Source organism: Poecilia latipinna, unplaced genomic scaffold (assembly GCF_001443285.1).
Source record: "Poecilia latipinna isolate Pla-1442-1.1 unplaced genomic scaffold, P_latipinna-1.0 Scaffold578, whole genome shotgun sequence".
Taxonomy (NCBI): Eukaryota; Metazoa; Chordata; class Actinopteri; order Cyprinodontiformes; family Poeciliidae; genus Poecilia; species Poecilia latipinna.
The window spans coordinates 109,855-133,797 of record NW_015113194.1 but is presented as its reverse complement, the minus strand read 5'-3'; the positions used below and the strand labels follow the sequence as shown (position 1 = coordinate 133,797).

At 39.8% G+C, this 23,943-nt stretch overlaps 2 protein-coding genes and 1 long non-coding RNA gene across 3 annotated transcripts in view; 1 reads left to right on the top strand and 2 right to left on the bottom strand.

Annotated features, from left to right (window-relative positions):
* The first annotated feature begins 4,304 nt into the window (after nucleotides 1-4,304).
* On the top strand, nucleotides 4,305-10,557 carry znf710a (zinc finger protein 710a). Its single transcript, XM_015042126.1, has 5 exons — nucleotides 4,305-4,409; nucleotides 6,247-7,743; nucleotides 8,216-8,407; nucleotides 8,491-8,665; nucleotides 9,277-10,557. The coding sequence occupies exons 1-5, from the start codon at nucleotides 4,365-4,367 to the stop codon at nucleotides 9,468-9,470; spliced, it is 2,103 nt and encodes a 700-aa protein (XP_014897612.1). The 5' UTR covers nucleotides 4,305-4,364; the 3' UTR covers nucleotides 9,471-10,557.
* A 1,076-nt stretch (nucleotides 10,558-11,633) lies between these two features.
* Nucleotides 11,634-23,943, bottom strand: part of idh2 (isocitrate dehydrogenase (NADP(+)) 2) — an 18,197-nt gene continuing 5,887 nt past the window's right edge. Inside the window, exons 2-11 of the mRNA XM_015042127.1 lie at nucleotides 19,998-20,089; nucleotides 19,519-19,684; nucleotides 19,138-19,298; nucleotides 18,444-18,587; nucleotides 17,117-17,253; nucleotides 16,885-17,036; nucleotides 16,678-16,790; nucleotides 15,700-15,797; nucleotides 15,498-15,590; nucleotides 11,634-12,034 (exon numbers count right to left, since the gene is read on the bottom strand). Coding sequence (XP_014897613.1) covers nucleotides 11,950-12,034; nucleotides 15,498-15,590; nucleotides 15,700-15,797; nucleotides 16,678-16,790; nucleotides 16,885-17,036; nucleotides 17,117-17,253; nucleotides 18,444-18,587; nucleotides 19,138-19,298; nucleotides 19,519-19,684; nucleotides 19,998-20,089 — 1,241 coding nt within the window. The 3' untranslated portion in view covers nucleotides 11,634-11,949. The remainder of the gene's footprint in view (nucleotides 12,035-15,497; nucleotides 15,591-15,699; nucleotides 15,798-16,677; nucleotides 16,791-16,884; nucleotides 17,037-17,116; nucleotides 17,254-18,443; nucleotides 18,588-19,137; nucleotides 19,299-19,518; nucleotides 19,685-19,997; nucleotides 20,090-23,943) is intronic.
* The window catches only part of LOC106953398 (uncharacterized), an 8,829-nt gene continuing 5,675 nt past the window's right edge, over nucleotides 20,790-23,943 (bottom strand). The window contains exon 2 of the long non-coding RNA XR_001426194.1: nucleotides 20,790-21,566. This is a non-coding gene — a long non-coding RNA (uncharacterized LOC106953398). The remainder of the gene's footprint in view (nucleotides 21,567-23,943) is intronic.

Sequence of the window (23,943 nt, the reverse complement as noted above, 5' to 3'; positions counted from 1 at the left end):
ATGTTGCCTATGTGGCAAGGGGAAGCCCAGAAGATTTATTTTCACAAGTGGAGTGTTACAGCTTTGCTATAACACTCCATTTCATACATTTTGAAAATATTCACTTTTTTTTTTGTTTTTAGAAATTACTTCGAGCTCATTTCAAATGCTATGGACACGCAGAGGAAAAATAGGTAGATTTGAAAAATAAAGAAAAGGAGGAGGGAAAAAAATTAAAAGAGAAAGAGAGAAATAAGAAGGGAGAAGAAGAAGAAGTATGCCTTTACACCCACAGAAAGAGAACAAAAAAAACAGAACTGAGAAACCAGAGTAACAGACAACATATGTGATTATATAAGTATAACAACGTCACTGAAAACCACTTAGTACTAGTTAGTACAAGATGTATTTAGTGGCAACGGCAGCCAAAAGATAGTGTTTCTGTAAACCCCTGGATCCAGGCATCTATGTGTAAATTAAAAAAAAAAAAAAAAAAAAGCAAAACACAAAATCATTATTTGTGACAATCACGGCACCATCCTACCTCGTGTCCCCCCCTCCCGACCCTGCAGATACACTTTGGACAGTTCAATTGTCCAATAGAACAGAACTTACTCTTCTTCTGGAACATTTTACGAAATTGAAGCATACAGAGAAAGGGGTTTTTGACTACTCCCCTTTGAACATTCTTTCTAGATCTTTGGCTCTCAAATGTTGGATTAGACACACAATCTTAATTTTCCGAAAACATTTTTTATAACATATTGGCAGACACAAGTACATATTTTTGACTTTTTTTTTATCTGGTTAAGTGATGTCACATACACAAGACAATTACAAGAAAAAGGAAACATTCTTTGAAGGTCAGAAATGAACCAACCGGATCTCTGTAACTGTGGCATAAGCAAGACAAGAGTAATCAAGTTCAGCTTGACTTGTCAACAAATGCCTACTTCTGAACTTGTTTAAAAAGTTTATTAAAGGAACATTTTGGAAGAATTTGAAATTCCTTTAAATTTATTTTGATTTCAAATTTTTAGAAATTAAAAAAAAAACTAATAGATGTAATAAAACAATACAAGGCATTGAAGTTTGATAGGTATCTCACTGATTTTAGAATTTCTGCTCCCTGGATCTCTCAACTGGTAAGAAAAAAAAATCTTTCTATCTAAAGTAAACCAGCAGACTACATTGAGTCATTGACGTTGAATCAATTCATCCTCTTCCTCAGCAAGCATTTAGCAACAGTGGGCTGTCAGTGCCATTGAATTTTTAACTTCGAAGCAATCACTCCTGTAAGGCTTTTAACTTTGAAGCAATCACTCCTGTTAAGCAAGATAAATATGGCCACTGGCTAAAAGAACTTCCACTCTGTGTTGCACTTTTCTACTACAGAGAACGGAAAGATAAGAATTAAGAATGTGGAGTTCCTAGAAAGTCTGATAAGCTTTAAAAAAGTGTATAATTTTCACCACTTTTATTTTAAAAGTCATGTTCGGGGCTGATTGAGCAGCTGATTATTTTATTTGAGGCAGCTACTTCTTCACATGGAAATGTTTCCCTTCTGAATAAAATATAACCAATTAAAGTTTAGCTGTTTTTTATTAGATTGCAGCACTGTAGTAAAGGATAAATTCATTTTAAAGCTTTTCCCACAACAAATTTGCCTGCATAAAAAAAAAAAAAAACTTATTAATAGCATTTACTTTAACCCCCTTAAACCAGGAACGTAAGTTGACATCGATAAATCGCTTGTGATTCATTGAGGTTTTTCTCAGGGTTGAAACAGACAGTTGATATCTGGATGTGTTGCACCCCACCACCAACGCCGCCGCCGCTGCCACCTCTCCTCTGTCCCTCCCTCAAGCTCTCCATCTCCTTGACTTGGTCTCTTTCTCTTGTTAGAAACAATAAGTTATAACTTTGACCTACATCTCACAGAGGATGTGACACTCATGCGTGGTCACCCTATGGATAAACAGCTCTGAGCAGGCCTGCTTTGGAAATGGATACACAGTAGACATACAAACCATGTGGAGAACAGAAAGTGTGTTCTTCTTCTGTCTGCGTGTGTGTGTGTGTGTGCTTGTCCCCTGATCTCTAGCATCAGACAAACACATTTGAAATCCCAGATGAGGGTTAGTGCACTCGAGAGCAGACCAACGGTTCACATCTCTCTCTCTTCCTGCTTTAGTACCTGTAGAAATTATATTTTACTCTCACTTGTAGCCATGAGTCTCATCCCATGTAAATGTAACTAAAGTAAATGGACAAGCAAGCCTTTTTCCCCCTCCTTTTTTTTTTTTTACTGATACGAAGATTCAGGCCTGGAAAGGAGCCAGAGCTTTTCCTACTCTCGCCCCCCTCCAAAAAAACTTTTGTTGTCTGTGTCTTTTTCATTTTCCCCATAGGCTAGTTCTGTGTTGTTTTATGTACGTGTCCCTTGTTGTTTCTTCCATGTGGTTTCTTTGTCTTTCAGCCTCTTATCTCTTTGTTTCTTCCCTTGCTCTCCTTCTATTTTCTCTCCCTCGACTTCCTGCTATCTCTCCGCCTCGCTCACACCCTCACTCAATCTCTTTCTCTTTCCTCTCCCCTCCCCTCCTTCCCTCTCATTCCCTATCTCCCCCTCCGCCCTCCTCCTTCCCCCTCCGCACCCCTTTCTCTCTATCTTTTCTCATTCTCGCAGCACTCCCAGCTGCTGATGATTGATCAAGGTTTTCAAGGTTTGCCCTTTCCTGTTATTTAGCAGGAAATGTTTATGCACAGTTCTCAGTCTTGCAGTCACAATTGGCATGTGTCCACACTGTGTTTGTTGTGCCTGCCCGCACCTACTCCTGCTTGTCTCACGTCCACTTTTTTTAATTTATTTCATTTTTTTTTTGTTTGTTTGTTTTAGAGTGTTCACAAGTACAGTAAAGGTGAGGTAATATAAAAGAATACCAGTCTAAATTATGAGGTTTGTCATTAGAGGCGACCTCATCAGTTCTCATCCGGCAGGTAGAACACTCTGCCACACCGTTCTCAAAGAAATCTGGAAGTTCAATAGTTAATGCCTTCTCTTTGCTGTTTTTTCCTTTTTCCTCACTCCCTCTGTCTCTCTCTATCTCCTTTTCCTCTCTCCATTCCCTTTGCTCCCACCCCACCACCTTCACTCCTCCTTCACTTCTTTTCTTTTCTCTTGCTGATGGACTCCTCTTTTTTTTTATTTTCACACTCCACCATCCCCCTATTTTCTTTTTTGCTCCTGTTTTCCTCCACACACCCTGCTCCTCTCTTTTCACCGCATTTTCTTTCAACTCACTATCTGTCTTTCCATCCCCACCTCTTCCCCCAACCCACGCCCCCCCTTTCTTTCTTCCCTGTCTTTTATTCTTTCGCCACATCCTTTCTTATACCCCAGCCTCCCCCTTCCTCCTCCTCCTACAGTTCTTCTTTACCTTCTTCCTCCTTTTTTTGCAGCATTCTCTTTTTCCCTCCCCCACGCCAGTTCTCTTTCCTCTCTCCCTTTTTCTTTCTGCCCCCCCTTGCTTCCTCCACTCAGATTCACTCCCCCTCCTTCTGCTTCTTTCTTCCTTATTCTTTCTCCCCCATGTCTGTCTCCCTCCCTCTTTCCTAACTGCTTTTTGCTCTCCTCTCTTTCTCCTACTCTTCTTTTGTCACTCTTTTTCCTCCCTCCTTCTGAATTTCTCAGACAGAATAGTTTATACTTAATTAGTTTGGATGAAAAACTCTTCGCTTTCTGTGAAAAAGTTAAAAAATGTAAGCTTTTCTCAGACATTATCTGTCTGTCTGTTTTGTCACTGACAGACGCACCCCCCCCCATATATATATATATATATATATATATATATATATATATATATATATATATATATATATATGTATATATATATTTATATTTGTGTATGTCTTAGTGTGCGCTACTGTTAAAAAGAGGTAAATGCAAAGTATCAAGTGTGATCAAGACAAGATAGTAGTAGCTGAAGAGAAATGTGTGTTGAAGGGTCATGTTGAATTGTACGTAGTGAGAAAGGGAGATAAGATGTGTGTGTGTGTGTGTGTGTGTGTGTGTGTGCGTGTGTGCGTGTGTGTGTGTGTGTGTGTGTTTATGAGAGAAAAGAAGAGAAAAGTGAGATGGGAAGGAGAGGGTGGGAGGAAGAGAAAGAAATGGGGTGATGCTGTGCATGTGTGTGTGTGTGTGTGTGTGTGTGTGCGTGTGTGTGGGGGTGAGGGCTGTTGAAGGGTGGTGGGGTGCGAGGGGGGGCAGGCACAGTCAGTTCTGATAACAGCAACAGTAGGAGGAGGATGAGCCGTGGGACCGCCCCACTCTCCCGCAGATATAAATAGGAGGTGGATTTTTTTACTCTACTCATTTCTCCTGAAGGATGAGATCCCTGAAACACCTCAAACATCACTCCAGGAGCAATGTGGTGAGTCTGGGACCCGAATACACTGGGGCAGATGTAAGGGTTGTGTTAGAGAAGGGGGTTGGGGGTTGTTGGGGACTTGTTTTTAGCACTTTGTCAATGAGGTGTTTACCATAGTCCTGTCCGCGCTCTTACCCAGGAGTTATAGGAAGGAAGAGGGAATGTACTTTTCACGTGTGGCGCAAGTGCTGCGGCGTATGGACGTGTTTTCTGAAAGAGCCGCTTTCTGTTTCCATTCCAATTGTTTGTCTTTAGGTGTCTTTCAGTCTTGCAACTTTAAATGTGAAAGTGCGCCACTCTCGCAATAATTACCCTACCTTCCCTGTCTACTTGTCATTTGTCTTCCTCTCTTTCATTTTGTCAGCCTTTCATTTTGCTGTGCTTTTTCTTCTCTCTACAGCCCTCCCTCCCTTCCTCCTTCACCTCTTTCTCTCTTACTCACTCTGTCTTTCTGTCTCTCTTCGGCTGCCCCCCTCAGCACCACCACCCCTCAATACACTCACACCCCCCTTCTCCTTTTCCTTTCTCTCTTCACTCCTCTCACACGCTCACTCAATCTCTCATTCCCCTTCCCTCCCTCCCCTCCCCTCTTTTCTTTATCTTTCAGCCCCTCCATCTCATTTCTCTCTCCGTCTCCCTCCCTCCACTCCTCCCCCGCCCACAGCTCTTTCTCCTTCTCTTCATACCTCCCTCCCTCTTTTCTCTTTCTCTCTCACTCACACACGCTTTCAAATACACACCCAGTCTCTTTCCTTTTCTTTCCTCACAAACACACAGTCTGTCTCTGTCTGACTACTTTAAAAGCAGTAATTATAAATGACATGGTTATCAGGGCATCCAGGTCTACTCCCCTCACCCATGCACACACACGCACACACACACACACACACACACATACACAAACACCTTTATTCCTGTTCTTTATCTCCTCTTTCTTTCTGCCTTTTCTCTGTCTACTCTTTTCTTTTCTCTCAGCATTGTGTCAGGAAAAGGAAGCAGCTTTTTCTTACATGGCACATTGAAAGCTGCAGAGTGCTACCTGGAAATAAACCACAGGGTCAGTACTTCTCAGAGTAATGTTTCAGCCAGTCTGATCCATGCTGATATTTAATTTAAATCATGTCTTCATATACAACAGAGGGCCAGTTCCTTCAAAAATATGAGCATAAGGGTCTGAAACACTTAAAGATTATACAATTGAGTTTTCTGCATTGGTCTGGAATATAGAGCGAGTTCAAAGCCCAGTCGAATGTCTGAGCTTTGAACTTATGAGACCGCCTGTCAGCATATATCATCTTGTTAAAGAGGTTCAAGTTTGAAGGCATTATGAAGTTGGCCACAGTGCTCAGAGAATCAATGAGACGGTTTGCTCCAGTGATGGGCCGACCGTGGTCAAAGCTAGGCCGTCCCAGGACCCCACAGGAAGTGCCGAGGACAGTCCACGGAAGTCGGCTTCCTGACCAGGACCTGCATCCCTTGTTGTGTTCTTTATTATTCTAAAGCCTGTCAAGGAAGGAAGCTGAGCGCGAACACAGATCTACCTTATCTCCTCGATCTAATGTTCTTTGGATTCCGACCGAAGACACAAAGGCGGCGTCTATATGCAGCTTTCATATTGTGAAAAATAAGATCTTAATACCTGCAAGCTGAAATCATTTTAGCATTCGGTTACAGCTTTATGAGCCTGAAATATGAGGGTATATTTTGTTCTAATAAAATATTAAGTAGTACTTTAACAGCTGTTTCATCAGTCTAAGTTCCATTATGCCTCATACCATGTGTGTGTGTGTGTGTGTGTGTGCGTGTGTGTGTGTGTGTGTGTGTGTGTGTGTGTTTGCAGGAGGAAGAAAGTAGCTGTTTGGTGCGAACTTTTCCAAAGATGACTGAAGCCCACATGGATGTGGGCACACAAACAGAGCCTGTGGTGGTGTTATCACTTGCTCAAGCTGCTGTTCTTGGACTCATCTCCCAGAATGAAATATTTGGGGCTACCATTGCCCCAAATGGCTTTTACACAGGGGAGCCAAAAGAGTGTCCTCCTCCTCCTCCTGAGGCAGCGGAGTATGAGTATGCTGACCAGCTGATAGGTGCTAACGGGGACTACCTGCCCGAGCCTGCTGGTGAGCAGGAGCCCCAGCCGCACTGCAGCGAGAGAAGACGCCCTGGTCCCCGTGGGAGAACCAAGAGGCTGAGGAGCAATGGGGAGATAGAACCTCCCCAGCACAAAGACGTTGCTCCACAGGCTCAGGTTAAAGGTGAAAGACTTGATTTTGACGCCTCTCCTTCCTGCATTCACATGAATAACAGACACTCGTCCAGCAAGTTAGAGGATTCAATCACCCATCATGCCTCTTTGAAAGAGGAACAGACCTGTGGAAACTGTTCATCATGTGTGAGAGATACGCCCATCCCACAGACAGACGGACAGACAGAACTGGAGCATGAAGACAGTTCTGTTAGGGAGAAAGAGAGGAAGGAAGAAGAGTTAGTGGTAGCAGAAGAAGAGGAAGAGGCACTGAACCTAAAGACAACTGGAGAGAATAGTAGTCCTCTGGAGAATCGTTATTATGATTCCAATGAGGTGACCTACGAGTCTGCTGACATGCCGATGCAAGGAGAATATGAGGAGAATGGCCAGGCACAGGCCATGCTGTGGTCAGACCCAGAGGGGCTCGCCAGACGAATGCAGATTGACAGACTGGACATAAATGTACAGATTGACGAGTCTTACTGTGTTGATGTAGGAGAGGGTCTGAAACGCTGGAAATGTCGTATGTGTGAGAAGTCCTACACGTCTAAATATAACCTTGTCACTCATATCCTGGGTCATAATGGAATTAAGCCTCACGAGTGTCTGCACTGCGGGAAGCTTTTCAAGCAACCGAGCCACCTTCAAACTCACCTGCTCACTCATCAGGGGACCCGACCCCACAAATGCACAGTGTGTGAAAAAGCATTCACACAGACTAGTCACCTGAAGAGGCACATGCTGCAGCACACAGATGTTAAGCCTTACAGCTGCCGCTTCTGCGGCCGTGGCTTTGCCTACCCCAGTGAGCTGAGAACCCATGAGAACAAACATGAAAACGGTCAGTGCCATGTCTGTACCCAATGTGGGCTTGAATTTCCAACCTATGCCCACCTGAAACGTCACTTAACCAGCCATCAGGGTCCGACTACGTACCAGTGCACAGAATGCAACAAATCTTTCGCATATCGGAGCCAGCTGCAGAACCACTTGATGAAGCATCAGAACGTTCGACCCTATGTTTGTCCAGAATGTGGGATGGAGTTTGTGCAGATCCACCACCTTCGACAGCATGCCCTCACCCACAAGGTACTGGATGTTGTTTTTTTTCTACCAGTTAATTGGCTAGTAACTTTATGTTACTAAATCCTTAGTTGAAACAAGATCACAAACACTAAAACATATTTTAGATAAAAGTGTTTAACTTTTTCCTGTCACTGTTTGATGCATTAACATAGAAGTAAAATTGAGCCAACTGCCATTCTTATATCACAGGCTATTCTCTAAAACCAGTTGCTTTGTAAGGACAGTCTTCAAAGGCTTTGAGTTTTTGTGTGCTCAGCCCCACCCCCAACATGTGTTTTGTTTCATTTGCAAAGCTTCTTCTCTTCCTGTTTGATGATTCACACAGTCTCTCTTGTAGTATATGTTAAAGATATTCTTTATTTTTAACGGTAGAGATCTTTTGTTCATGACGAGCACTGCCAAGAATTTTTAGAACCCTCACATATTTATATAATTTCTTCTGATTTAGACTTGACCACTTTGTGTTTCCTTCCAGGGCATGAAAGAATTCAAGTGTGACGTGTGTGCCAGAGAGTTCACTCTGTCAGCCAACCTGAAGAGACACATGCTGATCCATGCCAGTGTGAGACCCTTCCAGTGCCACATCTGTTTCAAGACCTTTGTCCAGAAGCAAACCCTCAAAACGCACATGATCGTCCACCTTCCCGTCAAACCCTTCAAATGCAAGGTTGGTATACCAAGGGAGTATAAATATCACGTTGAACCAAACTGATGAAAGTTACCGATTCTTCACCCACCCTCCTCCCCCAGGTCTGTGGGAAGTCATTCAACAGAATGTACAATCTGCTTGGCCACATGCACCTCCACGCTGGCAGCAAGCCCTTCAAGTGCCCTTACTGCACCAGCAAGTTCAACCTGAAGGGCAACCTGAGTCGACACATGAAAGTTAAGCACGGCATTATGGACACCACAATAGATGGACATGGTGAGTGGCTTTTGCTCTTGTCCTAATTAGACCTCTTTGGAGCAAATGAAGTTGGTGAATATGTTCATAGGTTTTACCAATGGCACGTCTCCAAGTGGGACTGCTCCGAGGGCTTAACATCAAACAATTGTCACTCAGTCTGTCCCTAATGGACTTTGACTCAGCATGTACAGTAACATAGTGGCCGAGCATTTTGATGTTTCCGTCGCTCTCTCCGCATCTGTTTAGGAAATATAGCAGTGAATGGATTAGACCAGTGTTTCCCAACCCTGGTCCTCAAGGCACACTGACCTGCATGTTTTAGATGTTCCTCTGCTTCAGCACACATGATTTCAATTGATGGCTGATTAACAGGGGTTTGCTGAATTGGAATCATCTGAACGGGGTGTGTTGAAGCAGGGGAACATCTAAAACATGCAGGTCAGTGTGCCTTGAGGACCAGGGTTGGGAAACACTGGATTAGACATGCCGGTCTTCATCAGTAAAGACTGATGCAGAGGACGGGCAATCTGCTGGATGTCCTCAATGTGGCCATGTGTCTTTAGGAAGAGATCTATGCATGTGTGCAACAACGTCTGTTATTGAACGCAGCATTCCCCTTCCTTTGTCAGAACCCCCCCAGGAGACAGAAGGCCAAGAGGAGTATGAAGATGAGAGCTTTGAATTCAGTGAGCGAGAAAACCGCGCCAACAACAACAACACACCCGATGTGGCCAAACTATCTCAAATGGAGTACTACAGCAACTATGGGAAGGGTGCAGGGCGCTTTAGTGCATCAGGGATAGTACCAAGTACCCCAAACTGAACATGTGCGTGAACTCATTTAACTTAGGTTTGTTTATTTTGTTTAATTGCTATTAAAGGCAAAATGGTTAAGTTCCTCCCTAAAGGGATAGCTTGTGTTTTTTTGAGGTTCTTTGAAATTATCAGCAATAGTTTCATTACCTGTAATTCAAATGTTGTGTCACTGAGTTTGTAGAAGAATAAGGAAACTATCAGAGCAATTGAGAACTAATAGCTGGCAACATACTAGCTGATTGAGTATTTCAGACGATTCTTAGCAACTTTAAACCTAAAAATCTGTCCACTGAGGTACAGATGTACATATGTAAAACATCTACACTTTTACAAGAGACTGTTGTTAAAGCCAGTAACTTAAATGTTCCTGTGCACAGGATGCAGGCGGATCAGGTGGATGACACAGAATCAAAGTAACTTAGTGTAGTAGAACACGTGTCACTCAATTGAGAAAACAAAGACAAACTTAACACCCACCCTGAGAAAGTGTAGAACGTTGATATCTCCTAATATAGTGCTGTACCCCCTAGGTTGAAGTTATCCTCAGTTAAAGTTGTATTAAAGTGCTGCAATTACTGGTAGTCAAAAAAAATTAGTCTACAATCCCACTGAGGTTTTCTTTACTTTATGACAAAGTTATTGCAATATAGATGAGACCTATGTGCTACAGGTAGAGAAACCATTGCAGATAACATGAAAAAACCTAACTTTAAAAAAATCCCAACAATCCTTTTGGGAATATGAGGAAGCCCAGCAAACTGCACATTAATATGCACTGGAATCACTCAAAATCTGCAAAATGTGAGAAGAAAAAAAAACAACTGATTATTAAAGGTTATGGGAAAAAGGAGTATAGAAGTATTTAAGTGAAAAATGCTACAAGATCAACAAGATCATAACCTGAGCCCTAAAATAAAGTACATTTTTAGCTAGAGGAAATGCATGTTACATTGCAGTTAGACAATCCGTGTGCTGAGGTTTCACCAGTGTGAGCTGTGAGGGAAGGGAACAGGTGCTCTTTCACCTACCAAAGCTTATCAAAAGGTTAATGATTCTCTTTGATTTATACTGTGATAAAAAAAAATAATAATTAAAAACTGTAAGAAAAAAAAGTCCTGTGCTTTACTGCATTTTATTGTACAGTGCATCAGTTCTGCTGTATGTTGGCTGGTGCATCGCACTAGAGGACCACTGTGTCTACTTTTTACATTAACAACCATCCTCGTGTATTGGTCTCTAGTCTATGAATGTAACTGTTTCTGTGGAATGTTATAAAGCAAATTCAAATGTCCTTTTTTAATGCTTGCACCCCTTTACCAAAGAATTTGAAAAATCTTGCAGCTATGGGTTTTTTTTTTGTTTTTGTTTTTTTTTAACCTAGCTGTTGTGTTGAACTGGGACATTGAATTCCCCAGATTTCATAAAATTACATCCATGTTTATCCTTCTACCCTTCTGTAGATCTCTTCAAAAGATTACCACAGAGATCAGGCTGTAGTGCAGGTTTCAGCAAACCTTACTTTTTCCCTCCCCACCCTAAAATCTAAGTTTCTGAAGGCAACACTGCAAAATTTATTTTAAAAAAAACAAAAAACAATGCAACCTACATCCATACTTTTACTTTTCTCATTTTAAATTGGTGAATCTCAAACTGAATTGTCCCCCCCCCAAAAAAAAAAAAAAAACTTGGACAGAAATATTAAGTGCCCCAGTGTGTCTGCGAGAGCACACCATCCATCATGCTGCGTACTGCTCTCAAGTGATGAACGACAGCCTCCATACATGCGACAGGGCCGTGGACCTTGCGGAAAATGATGCGGAAATGCTCAATATATTCAGTTTTCCACTGCTCAGCTTTTTCACACTTGCAACCTGCAAACAAGTTTCCCCGTGCAAAATGTTGATATAATGCATAAAAAAATAAAAATTGCTCATTTTTGTGAATTTTTTTATTTTTTAGCTTCAATGTTCACTGCGTCAATATTTTAGCAAGGATATGAAAATGGGAAGACGCTCATCCTGAAAGGCTTTCTGTATTAAACTCTAGTGTGAAGATGATACGAATAGAGTTGTATGAACAATGTTGTGTACCAGGCAGAATTGTCAAATAATAAATTTATTTACCATATTTTTGCTGAGTTTTTTAATTAAAAACGCCCACACAAAAAAACTAAACATAGGTCAAACAAGATTTATTGGCAAGCATGTCCGTCAGTCTTCGTTCCTGCTCAAGGCATAACACAGCACGGAATACAGTACACATTACAAAAATAAAACTTGCACATAATGGGTCAGGTGTTTATGGGGCCATTAGATGGAAAGACGACTTAGTCGTTTAATTTCCTATAATAACTAGTAAATCCTACGGTGTATGCTCCTTCGGGTGCAACGCAAGTGGATTTGTTGACCTTTCAAGTTAAAAATGAGGTACAAAAACATAAGAGTGACATTGCCACATCCTGGTTCTTATTGCCCGTTTCAAGTCTTTCACTTGCCGAGGGCTTTATCCAGATTTTTCTTGATGGCGTCGAGGAAGTCTGTAGTATTCACATAGTGCTCATTCAGCTTCACACTGAAAATTAAGCAAAAGGGAAGGGAAAAAAAAAGAAAATCAACCAACAAGATCCAACATCTACATTAATTGTACAAAATCGTATTAAAATCTGCTTAAACCTGTGCATGGATGCATGTTTTCATAAACTAAAATGAAAAACTTACATGTAGACTAGCTACAATGCATATATATATACACAGACACACACCAAAGTCTATATAGAGACTTTGGTGCGTCTTTCAGTGCTGTACACGATGTGAGCTACGATGCTAGGGGGTTTAAATGTGTATGGTTGATATATATATATATATATATATATATATATATATATATGACTGATTAAACACAGATAGGAATTAATAAGTATTCACATCCTCCTACTCGTTTTCAAATAAGGACAGGTTGAGTGTAACCTTTGCTCTTATTAGTTTTCTAATATCATATAATCTCAGTTATGGATCTTTACTGATAAGATTTATGAAAGAACCACCCTAAGAAATTATTTAAGTCTTGATCGTTGATCAGTAAAGATTGGAAAGTGAAAGTCCAATATTATGGCTGATCAGTGAACATGTCATGCCTAAGCACTACCAGGTTTGGGTGAGAACGCTTCTTTGTAGATGTTGTTGGTGATCAGAAAGACTCATGGCTGGCCATTTTATCAGTGATGTATTTCAAAATAAAGTTAGCAGTACCACAAAATGAGGAGGAAGCGTCTAGAAAGAAAACTATTTTCTGTAGATGTATGTCGGATACTCGTGCAGAGTGCCACAAAAGGCATTTGGACCTCGGAAGAGAGCTGAGAACTTAATGTATTGCAGCGATTTTTCTCCATCTATCTTTTTGAAGAGTTTAAAACGGTTTACAAAGGAAGAGGCTGGATTAGAAAATGTTTACAGCCTCTTGAGAATCTCCCGTTCAATGCAACGCTACTTCTGCAAGGAATACAAACAGAGACTGACTTAGTAATGTGAACCACAAACTGCTAATATAAATGGCTAAAGGAAGTTTGAAATGTTAAGTTTATAATCATCTCGTCGGAAGTTTGAGATATAAATGAAAGTGTAAAAGGACAGAAATGTATTTGATCTAAAATAAGTTGGACACAGCTGTGGGTCAACTTGAAACCATTTTGTCAGGAAAAAAGGAATATAAAATACGGCAAGCCAACATGTTGAGATTTTATTTTTTTTTTTGTATGTTTTTGTGTCCAATAAATTACTATACCTCAGAGTATTTCACTGTAAATATTCAGTGCTGCCGACCGAAACAGCTCATTAAGTATGGGCTCCTGTGAAGAATTCATTGTTTTATTTTACCATAAAAAAAAGTATTAAGAGGTCAGCCATTAAATTATTCAAAGTAGGTTTTATAATTATTTTATTGTGTTTAGTTCTTCAAAATATGCGATTAGAAATCATCCACAAATATTTCTGACTGGTACATATCTGGTTTCTTTATTTTATTAATGATGATTTTATTCCCTACCTGTTTTTTTTTTTGTTGTTGTTTTTTTTAAGCTTATTAACATTTACTGCTTATACGTCCATTATCAGAAGCTTTCCAATTTTGTTGAACCCAAAATTTTTTATTCCACCACCGTTTTTTTGGTGGTGGAATAAAAAAAAGATCTCTTTAAGAGATCTCTGTCCTGTTTTCAAGTATAAATATAGAAGTTCAGTACGATTTTATGGCAGGTTCAGCAGTCAAATATGGAACATACAAAAACCACAGCCTGAACGAAGTGAAGAAGGGACAGACAGATGGGTCGACACGTGAATGGATGGATGGACAGTTGGATGATGGGCAGAAGGATAATGAACAGATGGATGGATGACTGGATGGGTAGATGAACAGATGGATCGAAGAATAGATGGATGGATTGTTGGGGGATGGATGGATCTTTAAAACAATGTAATAGGAAATAAAGCATGGAAATACAAATCCTTTTTTTCCCCCCATACGTGTCCAATACTAGAAAATACTGAACACTCTGGAGTCCCTTTCATTTTGTACTCCAACAGTATTTCTTTATGACAAAAAGATCTTCTAATGACTGCCATAAAAATATTAGATATCAACATACTGGAAAAAAAAAAATAAAACTTCAATCTTCACCTTACATGAATATTTGCTTTTTATAATTTATAACACACTGGCAGTCAGTTTTAGCAATCTCAGTCTTTTTTATTTAAATAATTATTATCTGGGCCTGAGAGCGTGAAAACATCTACCCAGCTTTTCCTTTGGTTCTTTCGGTGAATACATGACTCTACTTTCATGCCTTACACTTAAAACAATATACATAGAAAAACAATCTTTTAAAGATTGCCACAAAAAACTTTCCATAAAAGTCCTCATTTCACTCATTTTATGAAAAGAACACATCACCACATAGCTGGGAACAGGATCATGATTTGGGTGGACGGAGCTTTCAGTGACTTTCCACTGGTAGAGGAGTGTCTCACAAAATAATACACTGAAATCAAGACAACTGAGATTTAACCTAATTAGACGAAGGATCAAAAATCCTCAAAGCCAAAATTGATGCCACATCAATTTGTGGCCGGTGCCACAAACCTTTACATAACCTTGTCATAAAGCAAAATATAACTGTGCTTATTGTTTTATCTTCACTTTTTTTTCCCATTTCTGTTTAGCTACAGACCAGGAATGAGCTGGTTAGCAGTAAAGAAAAGTCTGTGCCTACTACAGATGTCTGTGCAGAGCAAGCAGAAACTTTGTATCCACAAATGTTAAACTATTGCCTTTTAATTCTTCAAAGTGACTCTGGAATATAATAACCGCAAACAAAACTTTACATTTCTCCTCACGTTTTCAGAAACCTCTGGGAGTAAAATTTCCAAACATGAATAATTACTAATCACAAAAAATTGAGGATAATCAGCTTCCGGGAGAAATTTCAAGATGAACCTGCAACTTATTAAGTTTACAGGTGAACCTAATATGACCTTCTCTAAATTTTTTAATTGACATATCCAACTCATTGATGTTTCAGTACTTTTTGCATAACTTGCTGTTCTCTAACAAGGAGTTTGACAACTAAATTCACAACAGGTGTTTGATCCATGAAATCGATCAATAGATGGACCTTGAGGCTGAATAACTCCAGGAAAGAGGCGAGTTTATAACAACTCCAGTGTCAAAAAGATCATCGCTGTTCATGCTGCGTCTACTAGATTAATCTTAACCCTGCCTTACTTTTCTGAGAAGTTACTGATAAATGTTTCAATTTCAGGATGCAGGTTGTTTCCTGAGTAAATAACCATCAGCTTCTCTGTAAATTCCTAAGCTATGCAAAACCAACGACTGTTAAAAGATTCATAAAATAGTTTTTACATGAACAGCAAGAACAAGAAAACCAAAAAAAAAAAAAAGTACAGGTTAAGAGTTTAGAGACATGAGTTGGTCCCGTTTTCCCCCCACAGCAAAATTGGATATAAATGTTAATTAAACTTACTTGGAGAGGCCGTGGATGCAGCCCGCGAGGTCCTTGGTCATGATGCCGCTCTCAACAGTCTCAACACACACTCTCTCCAGAGTCTGAGAAAACCTACAGGGAATAATAATAATAATATATAAAAAAAACCATACACACACATTTGTAAAATCTCAATTTCACCTTAAGGTTAGGTAGTTTCCAGACATATTACAGCTCTCACTTTATGAGGTCAGGGTTGCCGTCGAGTTTTCCTCGGTGCTCCAGGCCTCTCGTCCAGGCAAAAATGCTGGCGATGGGGTTGGTGCTGGTCGGCCTCCCCTGATAAGAAAATAATCACGTGGAAATCAGCCACTTCACGTCTCAAAAGATCAGAATTTAACTCCATAGTTATTCAAATCAAAAACTCATACTACATAAATACATAAAGCAAAGAGAAATGCAATCAAAGTGTTTGTTTCTTTTCATTTTTAAAGGTTATCACTCAAAATTATGTTTCTCTGAGAAGTAGAACTTAACATCAGACCAATAAAAAAAAAAAAAGCGGCTAAGTTACGGCTTACATGACCATTGGAAAAATAGTCGACTTGACAGTCATGAACCCCATCCAAGACGAGGATATGCTACAGAAGGTCACTGCTGAACATCAGATTGCTGTATAACCCTATTCATGGAAAACTGAGTCAAAGGAAATGGTGTAGCGACAAAAATGTGCAGAACCAAGAGTGTTATCTACAGCCTTGACAGGTTGATGTAGTAGTTCATACAAAACGAGGCCTGAGCAAGAACGGAATGCGTATAATATACATTATATTGACATATTTTGCTGTAGCCTGATATTTCTGTATTAAAAAGTTTTGTGTGGTTGTGCGTAATATAATTTTCTGTGAAACCGAATTCTGGGGATTTAGCACCTATAAGCCACATCTATCAAGATAAACTGAAATAAACACTTGAAATGTATTACTCCATCTATAAAAGTTTCAATACTTTTTTGGTGATAATTTTCCAATTTACAGAGACGCACTCATTTATTTAGGAGGGAATACATGTTGCATTTTATTTTCACCACATGATGGCAGTATAGAGCCACAGTGTAAAAGCAGATAAGGCAGTTCTGCTACTCCATTCCCCACACAACTCAGTGGAAATGTTTTCCCAATACAGAGCAGCTGATTGACAAAGACTGATGGCTGCAAACCTTCTGGTGCTCGCGATAGTGTCTGGTCACTGTGCCGTGAGCTGCCTCGGCCTCAATGGTCTTTCCATCAGGGCAGACAAGGACTGAAGTCATTAGTCCCAGTGAGCCAAAGCCTGAAAGACAAAGCAAGACCCTTCTTTAGAGCAGCTCTCACACTGGGGAAGCATTTTCAAAAAAATAAGCAAGTTTTCTTTTCAAATTTCTCACCCTGTGCAAGAATATCAGACTGAACATCTCCATCATAGTTCTTGCAAGCCCAAACGAAAGCTCCCGAAGACTTCAGCACTTGGGCAACCATGTCGTCAATAAGCCTGTGCTCGTACCAGATCTTCAGCTTGTCAAACTCTGGTTTGTAATGTCTGTGGGACACAAAAAGAAATATTCGTTTTCCATCCAACGACTTCAAAAGTGCTTTAAAAATAAGCCTTGAGACACTCACTTCTCAAAGATGTCCTGGAAAATATCTTTAAACCTGCCGTCGTAAGCTTTCAGAATGGTGTTCTTTGTGCTCATGTAGAGTGGCCACTTCTTGCCAATGGCATACTGGAAACAGCTGTGTGCAAACCCGGTGATGGACTGGTGAAGAGAGAAAAATAAACAGTTCATGCCTGCTGAAGGTCTTTATCAGCTGTAAAAGGTTTACAACCTTCCCCTTGTTGAGATGAAAGTCATGTGGAATGACCTCTTATGTTGTTAAGACAAACAGACCGAGCTGATGAAGGCAAACAAACCAGTAGCAAAGCGGGCTGAACGCTTTGACTGCCAACGGTGTCCAGAAAATTTTACAAATCACTACGCACTGTTTCTTTAAGTTTATTCGTAGTCGTTCTGAACTACACAAACCTAATTCAAATGGTGTAAATCCTGGGAGAAAAAACACGATCATCACATGCTGGTAACTGTGTGCTTCAGACAATGCGTACACAAGAGAAGTCTGCACATCTATTGAAAGGATATTAAATGTATTTCAGTATTCAAAATGTATCCGTTTATATTTATGAAGAACAAAGATCTAGTTGTTTTAAGGTGAAATAAAAAAAAAAAATAAAAAAATTAGCTGCATGTTGTACAATAAACATATTAAAAGATATGCGACAGCACTTCAGGGTAAGAAACTAAGTTTAAGACAGAATTGTTTGAGCTCAGGCTCAGTAAATCTGCTTGTTTTCAAAGTTTTCATCATTTTGATTGACCGGCCAAAACTGCTGCAGTTAAGTTCGCTTTTCTCACAAGGAAACCTAAAATTCAGGACACTTTATCAGTGGTTTGAGTTGTTTTGTTAGTTTGACCTCAAGCCTTGTTATTTTGTACAAGCAAAATACTACTTCACAGTTCATCTCTGATAAGAGGCTGAAAGCATGTCTGCAGCCTAACCTGCTTTGCAAGTTTTCTTTTGATTTTAGAATGTGAAAAATAAAGAACTAAAGAAATAGATTTTTTTTTTTTTAGTTAATTTAGAAGTTTGCACAGTAATGCTCTTAACATTTCAATTATATCAGAGTATTACCTCATGTCCAGTTAAAACAAGTTTGTATCGTCTCATCGGTATTCCTTAATGTTCATCAATGAAATAAGATTAGAACATTGATGGATGGTGTATTGTGGCCGTAAACACCCGATAGTGTCAAGTTGTAAAATAACAATCTGTATTGGCAGGGAAAGCTTTTTAAACACCAGTGATCACTCAAAAATCTGCACTGCTTTGACAATGAAAAATACAAAGAATCATGAATCATTTGTTGTGCGTCTCTATAGTCTTTCCTCACCTCGTCTGTGTTGTACATGCCCATTCCACAGCCGCCAGCTGGAAAGTCATAGACCTCCCATTCCTTGTTTGCACTTCCATCAGAAGGTGAGAAGACCATCTTAAATTTGCCAGGCTGGTCCACAACAAAATCTGTTGCTCTGTACTGTAGAAGAAGAAAGAAAAATACAATGGAACTGTGTAGTAAATTTTAGTGTTCACGTACATTTTCCATTTCCAAATGTCAGATGCTTGACAATTTTAAAATTTCTAGATTTTTCCTGTCTATGAATTCATAATGATTCAAATTCAGCAGTGTTTTTTTTTTTTTTTGTATATATACTAAAATAAATCAGTTTTGTTTTAAAATGTTTCACAAGGAGATTTGTCAAATCTGGACCCATACTAAATGCAGATTAAAATCTGACTTTGTTGTCTGTTAACTGCTTATTTTATTTGTAAAAAGAAAAAAAAAAACTGGCTCATTGGTGCATCTCTAGAATCCAAACCTTAAATCAGCTCTGATTATCGTTTTATCTTGCAGAAATGTACTACTTAATATTTTAGATAAGGAGCAAAGCCTTAAAACTACCAACTTATTTTCCTTCCAAATTACATATCCTCACTTTTACATCTTTAAATAAAGAATCTCATACTTTTAACAACGTCAAAAACCCTGAAAATGTGTAGCGCTGCCCAGCAGAAGTGAGGCTTACTTGATCACCAAAGGCATGTCTGCCAATAGTGATGGGCTGCGTCCAACCCGGAACAAGCCTGGGAATGTTCTGGCAGATGATCGGCTCACGGAACACGGTGCCCCCCAAGATGTTCCTGATGGTTCCATTGGGACTTTTCCACATCTTCTTCAGGCTAAACTCTGCACATAAAAAAAAAAAAAACATGGGTGAGAGAAATATTCCGAAAAGATGGTATTGTACAGTAAATCAACTAAACAGAAACCATTCCTTTCAAACTTTTGCTGGTCAATTTGCAGAAAATGTTCGAATGTTTATCACCCACAACTGAACACATAACGTGAAAGGTTGTAAAATAAAAATGAACAAGGAAGATTGGGAGTCAAAGATTTGTGAAAAGACCTTCCACTCTGGCTTCGTCAGGTGTGATGGTGGCACATTTAACCGCAACGTTGTATTTCTTGGTAGCGAGGGCGGAGTCGATGGTGACCTGGTCATCCGTCTGGTCGCGGTATGGAAGACCCAGATCGTAATACTTCAGGTCTACGTCAACGTTTGTGAGGATGAGCTACAGAGCAGGGAAAACAAAAACAATTAACACAGAGAACATCTGGAAACTTCCAACTATATTACTGTATAGAAGACTATTTGGATTTTTTCCTGAGTAAAACGACCTCAACTGGTATGGTGAACATGACAAGCCAGCTAACTCTCTCACATTCGACTTCTGAGCCAACAGCCATCTGTTCTCTCCTCCTCCCCAACATCATGCATAAATAATCCCCCACAGAACTATTCCCCAATCAGTCAATCACAGCCTCGAGTATCCCGCCTCCTCATTTGTGCGTTTACTCCTTCAAAGCTGGATGCCAATTCATCACCTTCTCCTTGATGAACTCCCAGATGATCCTGGTCATCTCATCTCCGTCCATCTCAACCACCGGGTTGGCCACTTTGATGCGTTTGTCGGCATCTGTTGATCACGGGAAAATGGGAGTTTTACTTCAGTGCCAGAATCACATGAAGGCAAAATGGACCATAACGAACCAACAAATAAAATCTCCATCGTGTTTATTCAAGGAATTTCCCAGGATAACATAATTTCAGGCTACATCTTAGGAATTAAAGAAGCAGAAGTCAGAAATAAATTGTTAAGATATTGTGCCATTTTATTTGCTTGTTCATGTTCCTCCTGGACCAGCATGAGAGACTATCTCTAATCGTATCTGTTCTCCGTCAGCTCAGTGTGTGAGAGTCCTGCCAGCAGGACAATTTCGGTGAATCTAAAGTACAGGGGGAGGTGCAAAGGATCAAGTGACTCTCGGATTTCCCGGCTGAGTTAATGCTCCCCCACCGCCTTTAAAGCCCTCACAGTTTACTGCAAAATAAACATCAAAGTGTCCCGTGGAACCCTTAAAGAAACAGCAGTCTCTTTGGGTCAAGCACCAAAATCAATAAAAATAAAACAAAATATATGTGATAAATGTGAGTTTGGTAAAACTTTAAACCAACCAAGTATTACAAGTGAAAGAAGCATCGTTCCAATTCGGCTTTGGCCCAAACTTAAAACATGACCCGACTCCTGCTGCTTGGTGACTGCGCACTGAAAATAACCTCATAGGATAAACAGCTGCGACCACCGAGTTACACAATAGACTAATTCAGACGAGAAAAAGGAGAAAAGCATACAACTGCAGCATAAACTTAACACATTGTTAGTGTTTTGTGCTGGTTAGTCAACTGGATAATGTTTGGGTTCTGTCTCACGGTTTCTGTCTGCACATTTCTCTGAGGAAAAAACCTTGAGAAAGTTAGTTACACAACGACAGAAACCAACGACGATTTCCTCAGGAAATGTGTTATTTTAGAAAATGTGTCACAGCAGAAAACTACAACAAATTAATTTGTTTGTCTATCAAACCAATCTTTCAGCAGACTTTGCTCCAAAGGAATTTAGCTATGGCTTATTTTCAGGGGGGGCAGTAAACAGGCTTTTTATTCAGGTAACCTTTCAAAAGATATGTTTAATACAAAAGAATACTGACGTAAACATTGACATGAATAATGAGTGCGAGCCACTAGAAAATTCTGAGTAACGATCCTCAGATTAGCATCAATACTGCAAAGACTATACAACGTCATTTCTGCACACTTTGCAGAAATCTATTGAAGTCAATTTCTTTAAATCAGACAATGATGTGTGAGAAAGTTAACAGTCTGTAAGAGAAGCAGTATGCTGTCTGTGCTGGCTATACAGACAAAAACTATTTTTGAGTGTGAACATGAGAATAATTCTGAAATATCTAAAAATCCTGTCCTGATACCCATTTGGTTTCTCCCTGCAACAGATATCTTTTTCTCAGCAAGTTGTAATCCTTCCTTACCTGAGAAGACCCTGCATCATCGTCCCTGCTGCTGGCCTCTGGTCTAATGTCTCCTCCCTGACTTTACTCTATTGTGACAATGAAGATTTCTTTTAACAAAGCAATAGTGAGCACACAAATTAAAGAGGATTTAGTTTATTCCTAGGATTATATAACCAGAAAGGGATGGTGCATAGGTAGAGGTGAGAATAGCCAAAATTTTCACTCAGGTAAAAGTAACAGCACTTCAACGCTTTTACTCAAGTAAAAGTCGGTCTGTTTGGAAAAATTGTGCAAATGTTTTATTGTTTTTCTTTTTGCAGGCTCTGGATCGTTAGCCACCATGATTCTAGTACACACAATAGTGCTACAGGTGTCCCGTTGCTAACCCACACAGGTGTAAAACTGACGTGTGTACGCTTGTGATGCGTTTAAAAATTAGCTAGGAAAAACGCATTAAGGCATGCCAACAATAGATTACACACTGCTTTTAAAAAAGTGCAGAGGACACGTACCGGATACAAGGGTAACATGTACCTGTTGCAGTCTGTCCTGGGGGGCCAAATACCTGAAAGGGTGGACCCAGCCCGACCCCCCCTCTGGCACTGGGACTGACTTTGAGTGCATCACGCATTAGACAAAGAAAAAAGACCTTTGAAGCTTCACCTTTGGCACTTTGCGGTGGATCTTATTTTCCTCCCCCATGCTTGAATTTAATTAGCCAGAATAAGACCAAAGTGTCCATTTTCATTAGGTAGAAACATCCCTTGCTTTGATCTTTATTGCTTCTGAAACTGAAAGTGCATTTAAAGTGCCCCTCTAAATCTGCACTTTGCCATATTGAGCATGCAGCTCATGATAAAAAGAAATATTAGCAGAACTAAAAACCTTACTAGAGGCATAGTAAGATGCTTTTTAATATGCATCACACTTCCCTTTCTTTTTAGCTACTCAAAATAACAGAAGACCTTCTGCCCCCAGTGCATTGTGGGGAAGTCTGCACAACCTGCCGTCTAGAATAGTTTCTAAGCAGTCAGCCCTAAATCTGCAGCAGAACGCTGTCGCCCTGCAGAGCGAGGGGAGGGAAGCAATGAGCCAAGCCGGTTATGCAACGACTGACTCTGAAGGACAAGCTGAACCAACGTCACGTGAGCCCACCTGCAACATCATTTCTACAAGCAGCTTTGCAGCTACGCGCTTGTGTGCAGCAAAAACAACACACATACGTAAAACAAAATCAGATAAATTAAAAACCAATTAAAGTTTTATTAAACCAATGCACAAAGTGGGAGATATTGCATTTTAGTATGTTTAATAAAGTAATATGTATATTTTAAAAATCTATTATTGATGACAATTCATTTCTAATATATAAATACCTTTGAATCTTAAACATCCTTAATTAATCTTAAGTATTTCAGTAATTCAATTGGTTTTATGAGGGCTCGACCTCAAAGTATTTTTTTTTTAAATAATGTCACATATGACATTATGTGTATTGAAGTTAACATACTTCAACACAAGTATGTTAACAAGAGCAATAATCCGTCCAAGGTTACTGTACCAGCTTTAAATATTAAGCAGCCTTAGCCTGAGGCACAAGAAACTTATCACTAATTTTAAAACTCGAGTGTTTTAAGTTCAAGTTGTGCCACACACTTTAAGGACAGGCATTTAAAGATGAGCTCAAACTTGCACGACTGTCCATCTGTCCTTCCTGGTTAGCTTTCAACGCAGATAAGACTGGGCTTCAAACCCCTTTAGTTATAATCCCTATAGCAAGGAGACCCATCTTACAGCCGACAGGTTTGATGCAGGGAATGGTGCAGCACTAAAGTGAAACTAAGGTTTGTTAAAGAACTGCAACTCCAAAATGTGAGAACTCTGTGAATTTCAACTGATTGGAACATCGGGTCTTATCTTTGCATTCCAGCAAAACCAACAGAAAAGGTTTCTGCTACTTTCAGCTATCTGCCACTGTGTGTTGTGACTAGAAATGGAATGATTCAGGGTACAGTGAGATCTTAAAAAGTTGCAGTTTCAAAATCCATAAAAATTTCTATGCCAATTGAAAGTCATTCCATTAAAAGCTTGGTGGGAGCGCCAGGGTGTCCAGCTGTGTATGACTGAGTCAACGCCACAGCAGGAATATGCATTTTGTTCATTTTCACATAAAGTTACACAGTGAGAACTTCATGGTGGCCCCTGCAAACCTGTTATTAATAGTACAACAATAGAAACACTGTATTTAACTTTTCAGGTGAATATTGGTTTCAAAAAATTTAAAAAGTGGGAAATAAGGATTCTTTAACAAATTTTCAGTTGTTGAAAGGATATCTTCCACCAGCTGATTTATTGACCCTGAACATTCTTGAGCTGCAATCTGTCACCACCATCAGGTATATACACAACAAACTCTAAATGGCCTGTTGATTCAGTCACAGCTAAAACAAAGGGAGAAAAA